Source organism: Alexandromys fortis, unplaced genomic scaffold (assembly GCF_014885135.2).
Source record: "Alexandromys fortis isolate MF-2015 unplaced genomic scaffold, M_Fortis_MF-2015_v1.1 scaffold_20, whole genome shotgun sequence".
Classification (NCBI taxonomy): Eukaryota; Metazoa; Chordata; class Mammalia; order Rodentia; family Cricetidae; genus Alexandromys; species Alexandromys fortis.
Genome location: NW_026067903.1, coordinates 15,464,219 through 15,478,041, shown reverse-complemented (window position 1 = coordinate 15,478,041; position 13,823 = coordinate 15,464,219). Strand labels below are relative to the sequence as shown.

General features: G+C 41.5%; 1 protein-coding gene across 1 annotated transcript in view; it reads left to right on the top strand.

The window, feature by feature from the left end:
- Positions 1-8,339: 8,339 nt before the first annotated feature.
- Positions 8,340-13,823, top strand: part of Col9a1 (collagen type IX alpha 1 chain) — an 81,490-nt gene continuing 76,006 nt past the window's right edge. The window contains exons 1-4 of the mRNA XM_050134691.1: positions 8,340-8,386; positions 8,869-8,942; positions 9,997-10,068; positions 10,178-10,310. Of these exons, the coding sequence (XP_049990648.1) occupies positions 8,373-8,386; positions 8,869-8,942; positions 9,997-10,068; positions 10,178-10,310 (293 nt within the window). The 5' untranslated portion in view covers positions 8,340-8,372. The remainder of the gene's footprint in view (positions 8,387-8,868; positions 8,943-9,996; positions 10,069-10,177; positions 10,311-13,823) is intronic.

Sequence of the window (13,823 nt, the reverse complement as noted above, 5' to 3'; positions counted from 1 at the left end):
AGTGATAGCTGAAAGTAGGAGCTGGAAGGATGGAGGCTGTCAGTTGGTTTGCCTTGATGGCGCTAGGTGGTGGATTTATACAAATATTTTTCTTGATTCTTTTGGAATTTTACATCATGCACCCCAACACGTTTATTTCCCAGTCCTTCCAAGTCAGCTTCCCACCCTTGTGACCCATCGCCCCCAAGCAAATTAAAATTAAAAAAGAAAAGAAGAAAGAAACAGGTGCGATTTCTGTTATGTATATCCTCACTGGAGCATGGTCAAACTCTTAGTACCTGCCCGTTAAACAGAGCTGAGTCCTTCCCCTCCCGCTCCCCACCAGAAGCCATCAGTTGTGGAGAGCTAACTTCAGCATCCTTATCACAAGTTTAAAAACATCTCTTCGGTGGCTTCCTGTTTAAGCTGGGGAGGCAGTGTTGGGGTGGGGGTAGGGGTTGTTACAGAAGCCTTCCGTGTCCCCCTTTCTCAACTGTGAGTCTGCACTTATCGATATCACTGCAAAAGTAGCCTGCTGCTCTTTCCAGTCAGCTGGAGCACAGACTACGGGTTTCCACATGTTTTCTGGTGAGAGCACAGACCACGAATCTGCCTCCCTCACTCCTTCCGCTCCTCCCTCCCCTTGGTTGTCATAGGACCATGAACCCAGACAAGGCTCTTGGAGGCAGCCAGAACCATGGACATCAGCTTGGCCCTCAGGTGACAGCACAGACCACTCTTATCAATATGACCCCCAAAGGCAGCAAGGCCTATAAACATCAACAAGGCTACAGGCTGCAGCTCAGACCATAGACATCCACATGGCCTTCTATGGTAACATGGCCTCAGACGTCAACACAGCTTGCAGCTGCAATAGAACCACAGACCCAGATATGGCCTTTGGTGGACATCATCATGGGATCAGATGGCAGTGCAGGCCTCTCATATCAGCCTGGTCCTCCCTGCTGCGCCTGCGCATCTCCAGTTCTCCTGCTCCCACTGCTCTGCTTTCCTATCTTCCCCATCTCTCCACCACATTCTTCTTCATAGTAGTTGGCTCCCTCCTCCAGGCAAGGTGATGTGTGGCAGGGCAGCCTCTCCTGGTGGATGTTTTGAGTAGCTGTGGCTGTTGTCAAGGGACTTTTTTTTTTTTTTTTTTTTTTTGCATGTAGTCACACTTTCTCCTGAGAGCTAAGTGAACCACCACTTACTGAAGCAGAGTGAGGTTGAGGGAGGAATAAAAGCAGAGGAAAATGAGTTACAAAAGCAAAACAAGTCAAGCTAAAAATTTTGTGTGCCAGGTTCTGTATAAAGCTTTAATTTAATTTATAATGTACTTCCATAAGAAAAGTGTGGTATGGGAAGTCCTTCTGTATATGTGTTGCTTTTATTGGTTAATGAACAAAAAAAAATCTGGCTTGGCCTGTGATAAGGCAGAGTAGAGCTGGGAGGCGGTGGGAGACAGGTTAGGACATTAAACTGAATGCTGGGAGAAATAAGTTGGAGTGGAGCTTCCACAGGAGAAAGACACAAGCTGCCAGTTGGAACCTTGCCCAAAGGCCACGACCCTCGGGGTAAAATAAAAACTAATAGAAATAAGTTAATTTAGGAGATAAGAGTGAGCTAGAAATATGCATAAGCTAATAGGCCAGGCAATGTTATAATTAATACAGTTTCTGCGTGATTGTTTTGGTTCTGGGCAGCCGGGAACAACCAAGTGGCCAAGCATACGACAGAGTTCTTTTATTATTTGTTGTTTATAAATAAGTAAACGGAGTCAGAGAGATTCATTTTTCTTGAAACAAAAAAGCAAAATTTCTAGAAAGTTGAAGTTTAAGCCTAAGCTATGTGGCTTCCAAGCTCACTCCTTAGGGTTGGCTTTGTTAGCTAGAAGGCTCAACTTGCTGGTAGGTTTTCAAAAGAATGTGCATGGCTAATTTAAGGCAGAGTTGTTTTTAACTGTTCATTTTGTCTTTCTTTAACAGACCTTTTAGAACATTCAGAGTGCATTGTATTTGTGTATTTGTCTTGCGAGTAGTCCTAAATCAGTTATAACACTTCACTTTTTATACATGCAAAACAACAAAAAATTGAGTATTTGCATAAAGTCAGTTTTCTACTCCATAATAGGAAATCAAATTCTTTGATGCCATAGACCAGGTTTCAAATTTCAGGATTACACTGCCATCTAGTGCAGAGAGAACATTTTCCCACAAAGCAGAAAGTAGTGAATGGGCAGATGCCATGGGATGGATGAAACCTAAGGAAATGTAAGTTTAAGCTTTCTCCTAAAAGAGAAAGAAATTTCAGGATCTTTCTATGTTTTATTACTGAATGTTAGCAAGTAATCCAGGAGCTCAATTTTTATTATTGATGTTATTGAGTTAATGAATGATGATAGTGCAAAAGAGGAGACATAGGTGTCTATACTTATTCTGCCAGGCATATTTTAAAATAGACGTCTAGTAAGGAATGTATTGCATGTGTTCTTTTCATGTGCTCTAGAGGTCTCATGAAGTCTTACGAGTTAAACTGATAATTATTCAAAATCTTATTCTGCAAATGATGATCATACATTTACAGCCTACAAGTCAATACCTGTGACAACAAAGGGGAGAGGCTTAAAGGAGTTGAAAACACTGCTTGAATAGGCAGTTCTCAGTGGAACTTCATCATCATCACCATCATCAACATCATTATCACCACCACCACCACCACGTGGCACCATCATCATCATCATCATCATCATCATCATCATCATCATCATCATCTGCAGCAGCATTTTGGAGCCTGTTAGAATGTAAATTCTTGGACCTGCCTTAAATTTTGTGAATCAGAAGCTCTGGGACCAGGGCTCAGTAATCTGCTTTAAGCACTCCAGTGATTGATTCCAATGGAGCTTTTGGCTTCACTGTTAGAAAAGAAGGTTTGCTCTACATAGAGAAACATGCTGATGAGCCAGCATGCGTGATTTGGAGGAAGAAAACGAGGCTTAGGACACGAACCAGCTGCTGTAAACTTGGAGACCCACAGGCAGCAAATACAGCAACAGCTCCCCGAAGCACGTGTGCTACAGGGGTGGGAGGCTGGGGGATTGATTTTTCTCTTCTTTGGGGAACTGGAAATGAGCATCTTTTAAAGGAAGCAAAAGTAATACCCTGAAAAGCTCTGCTGTAGGAAAAGGTTAATGCTGCCTTGGTTTTTTCTTCTTTTTCTTTTTTTCTTTTGTATTATCATTCCACAGTGCGAGCACATTTATTTGTGAGCACAGAGAAATGACTGTACCAAGGGGCCCTGTTTGCTTGCTATGGGCCTCGATGATTAGAGTACAATTACAGGCATAGAAGCAAAATAAACAGACTTTAAAATAGAGCTTTGATCATGGTGGAATTTCTTTACAGTAAAACTGAACCCAGAGTAGGACAGTGGGAGTCTTAGTTTTAGCAACTCTCTGATTGTTAATCAGGCTCCCAGCCAGAGATTTCTATGATAAATTTCAGGCTCTGGCTGTGGCTAATTTGCTGCACCCTGACACAGGTGCCATGTGCTCCCGGGCACTGTGTATCCTTTACTCTTAAAACAAAGACAGATTAATAAAGCTTAAAACTAGATTTCATTAAGAAGCTAGTTAAAACACTCCTCTTCATTTAAACCTATAACGTAATTAAATATGGTGATCACAACATCTTTAATTATGGCCATCAGCTCATTATTACTTCATGCAAAACCACCTTTCAAAGAAAATCGGATACTCGTGTAGAAACCAAGGAATTCGCGCTCCTAGTCTTTGAGTTTTGTGTGATGCCCCAAGTTCTGTATCAGGAAGTAAAGAGCATTTTCAGGGGCCACTGTGCTCCAATCCAGTGTAAACATGAGTTGCAACCCATTACTGGTTTTGAGATCAATAAGTTGACTTGATCATCTTTGCTAAAAAAGGAGGGGGAGTAGAAAATAAACCAGAAACTATAGTATATTTACATTCATAGGTGTCATTTTCTGAAACTTTCACTTCAGTTTTGTGTATAAGTTCTGCAAATTGGTTTAAGCCATTCTTCAAGCAACATCAGAATCCCTTTCAAAGACACACCTAAAAAGTCTCATTGGATTCTCAAAGACTCATTGTAGTTTCCATAGCAACCAGAACAAAGTCTCAACCCTTCTGTGCCATTCAGGATCCCTCACCCAGTTCCCCCTGTTCACTATTTTACAAAATTTCCTGTCTATTTAGCTTTCAAGCTCAAAACCAGAAATATAATTTTTGTGTCCCTAATCCTTCCCTTTCCAGTCGGCTTCCTCAATCTTATCTCTTCATCCTCATTCAGTCTTCCTTAATATCGATCACCCTAAAGCAGCCTTCCTTTGTAAACAGAGCCCTGTTGTTCATTTCCTGGCTGCCCAGACCTGAATATTCACACAAAACTATATTAATTACAACACTGTTTAGCCTATTAGCTCAGGCTTCTTATTAAGTAACTCTTACATCTTAAATCAACCCATTTCCGTTAATCTGTGTATCGCCATGAGGCTGTGGCCTAGCGGTAAAGTTCTGGTGTGTCCTTCTCCTTTGGCAACTACATGACATCTCCTTGTCTCTGCCTACTCTCTCTATCTCTGTTCGGATTTCCTGCCTGGCCTTACTCTGCTAAGCCACTGGCCAAAACAGCTTTATTCATCAACCAGTAAAGCAACACATATACAGAAGGACATCCCACGTCATTCCTGGCCCTTCTGTCTCTACTCCTCTCTCTAGCACACAGTTTCCTCATAGTTTTCATTTAAATTCCAACTGAAATTGTTTTATAGTGTGTTTGGTGTCTCTCTCCCCAACCACATGTAAGCTGCATGGGACAGAGACCTGGTCATTGTGTACTAGAACTCTAGGGCTGAGTTCTAGGCTTGACGGAGGAGGGACACGGCTGACTAAATATGAAAATGCCTCTGAACTCAGCTTGTTATTCCCCCTGTGTTTCCTCCCTGCTTTTTTTCCCTATGATATTCTGTTTTCCTGCCCAAGATGTATTGATATTCCTTATTCTCTTGGTAGGCTTCTCTTCACCCTTTCAGATTTCAGCTTCCTGATGAAAGATTTCCCCATGCCCTTGGACTGAGTTCATACTTGGCAGTCATTTTTATTATCAGTAGTGCAGTCATTTTTCATTCCCTGCTATGTTGTGAGCTTCCTCGAGGCAAGCATGTGCTTATTCGTGCATTTTTGTCTCCTAAACTCCTAGTATGCTATGCATTGCAATACAGTTATTGGATAAATATTTATTGAATGGTTGAACAAACAAATGAAAGACAATAGGTGATCAAGAAAGATGATTGCCTGCGACAGAGCCCCTAATTTAAATTATAAGTAATGAGTCATTTTGATTTATAGAAAAGGAAAGAGAGTGTATAATATATACACTGTAGGATATTTGCATATAAGGTGGAGAGTTAAGGAAGGTACAAAATTATTTATTCTATATAAAACTGATTACTTAAAAGGTCGTTTTTTTTTTATTGAATTTACAATCTGTTGTAAATGACCAACTTTCCTTTCCATGTGACTTTTCAGGGAAAAGTCATTAAGTAGGGGAACAGTGGTTAAAAACTGGGCCTGGAGAGATGGTTAAGTGTTTACCACTCTTGTAGAGGACCTGAGTTCATTTCCTAATGCCTGTGTTTGTTGAATCACAGCTGCCTGAAATGCCAGCTCCAGGGGATCCGATGGTCTCTAAAGGCATCTTCAGTCATGTAAAAAACCCGACACAATGCACATAATTTTAAAAAAGAAAAATATGGAAAAGCTTAAGGGTTTTCAACTTCAGGGTACAGTTTGATCCAGACCAGATAGTGAAATTCCATCCTGATCTCTTTGAGACGTTAATGCCACATTAGGAAATAAAATTAATGACAGATAAGTTGGATGGAAGAGACAAAAGTATCTTTAAAGGTTGTGTGTAGCTTTTTTCCCCTCAGGTTTACTTTTTTTTTTTTTTTTTTTTTGGTCTTAATAAACCTGTTACCTTGTTCTTTACTATTTAAAATAAACAGCCAGCCTGGAAAGAAGTCTTGTCACTCATGAGGAAGCTTAGTTCCCCTCGATTCTTTTATCTTTTATTTAAAGGCCTGTTCACCTGTTTTCTTATTTTAGTTGTAGAGATTCCTTCAAAGTGCGCTGGGGAGGGGCAAACATAAAGGGGAGTTCTCTAAAACCCTTTGCAGGCTTTCTGAAACACTTATAGGGATAAGAAAATCTGTCCCCTCCCTCTCTTTTTTCTTGCAGATCACAAATACTTGAGTAGAAATTCCTTTTGGGAAATGCCTTTCTCTCTGCAGATCTAAGGATGGCTTGTTTCCCATAATTTCAGGCCATTAGGATGCTCCCCAAAGGTACAATCCTCTTTTTACATAAACTTCAACTAGCTTAAAGAAATAAGCAGGGCTCAGGCCATTCATAGCTCTATTCTGAGCCTTAGGGATTGGGGATTTGGACAGAGAGTAAACCTTGTGGATAGCACCACGCAAGAAAACAGATGTCCCTTTCTGGGAGAGAGAACAACCTCTGATGAGTGGGCCAGAGAAGAACGCTATAAAAAGAGCATTTGCTTAATCCAAGTCCAACCAGAGGCTCTCCAGTGAGCTGGGAGAGACTGAAGCAGAAGAGACCTTGTTGAAATTAGAAACAAGTAAGGTCTGGGGAGATGGGTCGGTGGGTAATGTTTTGGCCTCACAAGCCTGTTGGCCAGAGGTTGAATCCTGGAACTCACGTAACAGAGAGGCAGACCTGGCAGTTACCTATAATCTCAACCCTAGGGGAAGATCCCCCAACACAAGCTGGCTAGCTAGATGAGCTGGAATGGGCGAGCTCCTAGTTCACTGAGAGACTATGTCCCCTTAAATTAAGTGGAGGGCTAGGAAAGAAGACACTCACTGTCAATTTTCAGCCTCTGCAGGGTCATTCACTCCATCCCCCACCACATGTAAACATGCATGCGCGTGCGCGCACACACACACACACACACACACACACACACACTAAAATAAAATAAAAACAGCAATACTACTTGTTCTATAATTAAATAAAAATTTAGGGCGGTGGGGAAGAGACAGAAATCTTTAATAAATAAATAAATAAATTAAAAAAAATAAAATAAAAAAAATTAGGGAGGTAAAATCATTGTCTGTCTTCCAAGATGGAGCCAGAAGTAGGTCATCCTATGCTTGGGGGGACAGGCCATGTGGCCTGCTGTTCCTTCTCCAGAGGTGCTCAGGTTCACGATGAGGCCTGTGCAATTGTGACAGTGGAGTGGGTACACCCTCTCTCTAGGTCTGTGATCCTAGTAATTCTCTTGCTTTGTTGTTCATGAAAAATAATGTGTTGTGTACTCCCGTGTATGTGTATGTTCAGTTTGACACTATTAACGTCAGAGATCGAGAGCAAACAACTAAAAGTATTGAGGTTACTGCTCATTCAAAATTTCCTGCTGCGATTTAGAGTTGACACACAACGCCCAGCAGCAGTGATGCTTGGGACAGGCGCCCGGGTCTGTATCTTCGTCTTCTCATCTAGTGAATAATGTTGGGTCGAGTCTAACTTCGTGCCCGGCTGTGAGAACTGTACGCTGCTAGGCTGTAGGCACGGACAAGAGGAGGAAACAGAAAAGAAGTGTTACCAGGAGAAAAAGGGTGCCAAGGAATGAGTTCGGTGTCAGATCTGTTATCTTTGCCTGCCTCACCTGATTCCCCCAGTAACTGTAAGGGAACTGTTTTCATCCTGTTTTATACATAAGGCAGTCAAACAAAGGAAGGCTAATTACCCTGCTCAAGTTCATATAACTGATAAGCTAGGAGAAGTGGTTGTCTAGGTTGTCTAGGCAGCGGGGCTCCAGTGAGTTCCTGCACCTCTGCCTCCTGATAGGCAGCTCTTTGCTGGGTCCAGGGGCCACTAAAAGCCTCCTCTGTGCCCTTGTAACAGTTCTAAAAGCCTCTACTGTGCCCTATAGCTGCTCTAAAAGCTCCCACTGTATTCCTATAGCAGCGGGCTGCATTTTTCTGGTGAAACTCCCCACATCCTGATTTTTTTTTCCCTTGCAGCAAGGCTTTCCCCCATTCAATCCCTCCTTCAGTGTAACCTTGTTAGCTCAGAGGGCACACCCCTGGCTGGGCCCCGGCTTACAGGCTGCCTCTCCCCACCCCTTTCCTTTGCTTCAGTTTAAAGAGTTGTTAGACATTGTCCCTGACTCACTCTTTGCTTTTAGCCCTGCAAGGGGCAAGAAGGACCAAGATTGGGGCCCAAACTCAAGAGCCTTAGAAAGAAGGAGAAGGGGCCTTAGGGGGTGTAGTGACTCCCCAACAACCCCTTCTTCTTAGTGACTATTATAAACCAAAGAGAACCTACTGGAAAGATGAAGACCCGCTGGTAAGCCCAGGACTCTGGAGGGAGGGGGGGGTGAGGCTTTTTGCAGTAGTGGTAACGTGAGGGGAGGTGAGAGACAGCAAGAACCAAGGGGCCATCGGAGGTAAAGACAGATGAGAAAATATAGCAAGTGAGTAAGCATTTGAGATAGGAAAAGAAGAGGCAGCTATGGGAAGAGAGAGGCAGGAAGCAGAGATAAAAGAAAGCAGAGACAAGAAGTAGTATAGTAAGTGAGATAGGGAGACATTGAGAATGTGTGATTGGGACGGCAGGAGTCAGACATGCTTTTATCTGCAAAATTTCTTAGTCAGCTTTCAAAATGGAAATGAAGGCAGTGGTATGCCTTGGGATTTGGTTGCTGCCATCTGTAAGGTTTTTGGGATTTGGTTGCCGCCATCAGTCAGGTTTGGCAAGTTTAAAACATGAAAATAGTTCCCATCAGAAGGAATTCCTTTTTGGGTCATTTCTTGTTTTCTCCTTTTCAGGAAGATTCCAGTTTTCTTCTTTGCATGCAGTTTTCTGGGACCCTGGGTATCTGCGACTCCTAAGCGTCGTCCAAGTAAGAGCCATGGTTTATGGAGTTTGAAGGAGCTCTTGCTACTGGAAGCAGGCAGGGCTGTGATGGTGCTGGGCTGTGATGGCGCCGGGCTGTGGTTGGGTGAAGACTGGTTATGCCTCCAGCAGTCCTTTACGCCTTCCCTCCTTGTTCTGCACTGATGGGTTGTCCTGTACAATGTTGTGCCTGGAAAGGGAGTCCACACTGAGCTCAGTAAGCAGGAGAAACAGCTATGCCTTTTCTAGAGCCTAGCATGATGCCTCTTCAGACAATGAATGGTACATGTTGAATGAATGCTGGGGTGGATGGATGGGTAGGTGGATGGATTTCCTCAAAACATTGGGGTCAGGAGGAGAAGAAGAGAAGAAGAAAATATTTGATGTACTTTTCCGGGTAGGCCAAAGCTTAGGTTTGTATTGAAACATTTTGCTGCTTCTGCCTTTTTTTGGGAGGGGGGGGTTGTTGTTGTTGTTGGTGGTGGTAGGGTGTGTGTATGTGTGTGTGTGTGTGTGTGTGTGTGTGTGTGTGTGTGTGTGTGAAATCTAAGACATCTTTTATCAGATAAATCTTATCAATGCAGGAGGGGGCATTGCAGTTATAAAAACTCATCTTTGATGGTGATGATTCCCCAAGAACTTCACTTGTCTGGGAGTCCCGTTGAGGTGTCTCAAAGCTGACTCTGTCATGTCATTGTATGTTCAGAATCGGTTGTATTTAAGGAATATTTTGAGGCTAAACCACCAGAAATTTTCCAGACAGGCTTCTGACCTGTGCCATCCAGGACACTGTACAGCTCTGGTTCTACATGGAACAAATTCCCAACTCTTCCAGGCAGGAACATTTTTCCATCATAAATTATTATCCCTTCAGGAGAAGCTGAAGGTGAATGAATTCTAATCACCGAGGCATTGAGTTCAAGCTAAACACATGGCTTATAATCAAAGCTGTATAACATTGTATTTTAAGCAGTCGCTTGGTTTTAATATTAGTAAATATTAAATTAATTAATTAGCATCTTGTAGTGGATGGATTGGATGACATGGCAATACTTTTGCAGGGGTTCCTGCCAGTCCCAATGGTGGAAGTGAACTGTGCCCCAAGATCAGGATTGGCCAAGATGACTTGCCAGGCAAGTAGCCCTGTATCATACTGGAAATTCAAGCTTTCCAAATATAATCTATTTGGGGGGGGGCATAACCAGTCTCATTTCCAACTTTCTTCCTTATCTCTTTCTGTAGGGTTTGACCTGATCTCTCAGTTCCAAGTCGAGAGAGCTGCATCCCGAAGAACGGTCCAGAGGGTGGTGGGGTCCACGGCACTACAAGTGGCTTACAAGTTTGGGAGTGATGTAGACTTCAGGATCCCAACAAGGTAACCTATCAGGAAGGGCTCTAATGAGCCTCCTTAAAGGCATTTGGAAATGCTTACAGCAATGCAACGTTAGAGGACTTTTTACTTTTCGGTAGTTCTTAGATTATTTTAAAATGAAGGGCGGGCTTGGCTTACCTGGCTTTCATTAGTCAGTGGGTTAAATCACCAGAAACTCCCAAAGAAGAAAGCAAGCCAAAGGAATGTGTTCCCTCATCAATCATTAGCACCTGAATGCTGCTCTTCATGTTAGGTTTGTAATTTACTTTCTATTCCAGGAATGAAAACATCCCTGAGACCATTAGACATCAATTCGGGACATGTTCTTAGTATTTTGCTTTCTGTTTTTTTGTAATTTGTCTGGTTCTGACTGAAAGGACCCTCTGTGGAAAGCACCAGAAGTGAGGCATAAATTTAACCAGGAGCCGCAGTGTGGTTTGAAGGCTCACAGTGGAGCTGTTCAAGAGTCTCAGTGCTGAAACTGACCCCCCCACACACACACAAAAGGGAAATAATTATAACAGAAAAACTGATGGAGATATGCATACATCTTTCATTTTACTGCTATCATTTCTTGGAATTAACGTGTAAATTCTTTATTGCTGAGGTTCTTTGGTATATGTGAATTGAATGAGCTGTGTCATTGTAACAAATGCCCTTCTCTGATCTAGGTTTTACACTATCAGCATATATTATGATCAATAAGATTACTATATGGTTTTGGAGTCATTATTATTTTACATATGCCCATTGTTCAAGCTAATGGTTTCACCACAAAATTTTCATACATGTGTAGCATGTACTCTGCTGGAATCCCGCTCCCAGTTCCCTCTCATTTCTCCTCCTGAAATAGTCTTCATATGCTTCTGTGATGAGGAATGAGATCTGCATTTCTGTGTATGTGAACAGAAGGATATGTATTTTGAATGGAGTTAGAAACTGCACTGGTTTAGGAAAGTGCCAATAGTCACTTCTCCTACAGGGTCCATGACCTCCCCAGTCACAGGTGGTTGACTAGGTTTGCAGAATCAGGCATGAATTCCTTCATATTAAGCAGGCCTTAAAGCCAATTAGATGACAACTGGTTGTCCCCAAGATGCGGGGCCACTATTGCACTTTTGAAATCCTTTGTTATGCTGGTCACTGTTGTGGTCTGTAGGCGTCACAGCTGTGAAGGTCTTCTGCTTGCTTTTCTTCCTAGGCACCTTGCATAAGGCTTTTCCTCAGGAAGAAAGATTTCAGGTCAGACCCAGATCAAATCCTCCAGGTTCTGTGTCTAAAGTGTGTGGTATCTTCAGCAATAAAGTCTTGCCTTCAAATTCTTGGAAGAAACCAAGAGCAGTGGCAATTACTACATTATCTGAAGAGCCTCTTGACTCCCCTGGGTTTCTTATGCCTAGTACTAGGCTTTTTGTTAAGTAGTTTGTGAAAAAAAAAAAGTAGTTTGTGGTTCTTAGGGTGATCAGTATCGCCCACATGGCATAACTTTATTTATACTACATATATACTTTTAAAATACTATATGTAAATATAGTATAGTATACACATGTATACTATATGTATTTTAAGTAAAAATAATCCAGTGTGATTCTATGGCTTTTTCAAGTATCCAGAGAGTGATTTATCCCTGCTCACTGTATTCCCTTTCCACTCCTCTCCCGCCATCCCCTCTGTTTCCCACTTTCCCCCCTTCATTTCACCTGTATCATATGCTATTTCCTTCTCTCACGAGATCCTTCTCACCCGTCCACCACCATCACAGTCCCTTCCTACTTCCTGCTGATATTCAAGGTTATATACACACATCGAGAGATTCAGAGCCAGGAATGGCAAATAAGAGAACATGAGGCTCTAGATTTTCTGGGTCTGGGTTACCTCACTCATACATAATATTTTCTAGTTTCCTAATTTACCTGAAAACTTCATTTTTTCTCAAGCATTTGAAAACCGATCTATCACCTGACCCAGATGCACCCCTTCTCAGTGTCTTTCTGGGGGACAGGCACTTGCTCAGCTGTGTTCATTGCCACCCTATTCACAGTAGCCAGGAAATGGAAGTTGCCATTGTTTTGGAAATGTCCTCCAACTGATGTATAGATAATGAAAGCAGGGTCCATATCCACTATGGAATGTCATTCCTTTTTTTTAAATTACTCATGCAAAAGCTAGATGACAATGAAGAAGGGAATTGGAATCATTCTCAGGGAGCAGAAATGCTTTTTGTACCAGAGAATATTCTGAGACAGTGAAAAAACATTCCTAGGCTGTTTCTTCATGGGAGAGAAATGTATCACACAAAGCAGTGCTAGACAGTCACAATTTTTACTTATTTGTCTTTATAATTACTGAAGAACCAAGAGACATGTTTCTGCTCCCTTTTATTCTTTATTTTAGGCACAATAGCTTTCCATTCTTAACTGCTATTTACAGCCTAGTCTGCTTGTTTTCTCCTGCAGCCCAGACCTTAGCTGTCTTTGTATTAAGGTTCATAAACAAATATTTCAAGGTTCAAAAACTTTTGAATCTTTTATTTGAACCCACATGGTTCTCCATTTAAGGAACTTCGTGAAGATTGGAATACAATAAATCATTTATAGACTTAACTTCTTTTAAATTATGTATGCTGTTGGGTTTACTTATTGATAGGCATAGCATATTTTCAAGAACAGAATCTCAGTTGTTTAAAAATACATTAGGCAGCCTGTTCTGTATATTAGGCTTCAGAGACATTTAACAGTCTTCGGTACACACAAATATGTATATTTTATTCATATGAATAATGAGGTAAATTTTCTTTATTAACCTCTTAACATACTAGTATATAATAAAGTATTATTAACATGTTAGTCATAGTTACATTGTGAACATAACTATTTGCTCTTCATATGTGTGGAGGGAGGTGACACACACATATGAACACACTTGGTATGCCAGTGCATCTAAGAATGAAGCATTCTGTGAGTGTTCCAAATGAGGATATCTATGAATGAAGAACTTTGGGGTTTTTCTTAGAGATTATTTTGGAATAGGTATAGTTCCAAAAAATATGGAATCAAAGGAAGTGTGACAAACCAATTGAGAAAAATTATATTTAAAACTAGTATCTGATCTTGGCCATCCTGTTTGGAGTGGATGGGGGTGGGGTGGGTGGAAGGTGGGGTGAAGTGGGAGGTGGAGAGGGAGAAAGAATTGGGATTGCTATGTAAAATGAGAAAAGATTGTTTAAAAAAATAAATTAAAAAAAAAACCAAAACAAAAGGAAAAGAAAAAAAGTATTTGCAGTGATGTGGTAGTTCTTCTATTGTGGGAAAAATAGGACATTAGATAGTTCTTTTGTCTTTCTCAAATGTATTCTAAAGTGTTTTTTTTTAAAGCACATTCTAAAAACTTATGTATACTTTTACAAAATTGTGTATGTGTGTGCGCGCATGTGTGTTCATGTGTGATTGCATGTACACCTGCACACACACACTATGCTTCAATTCAACAAATGTCATATACATGAAATCAATACCC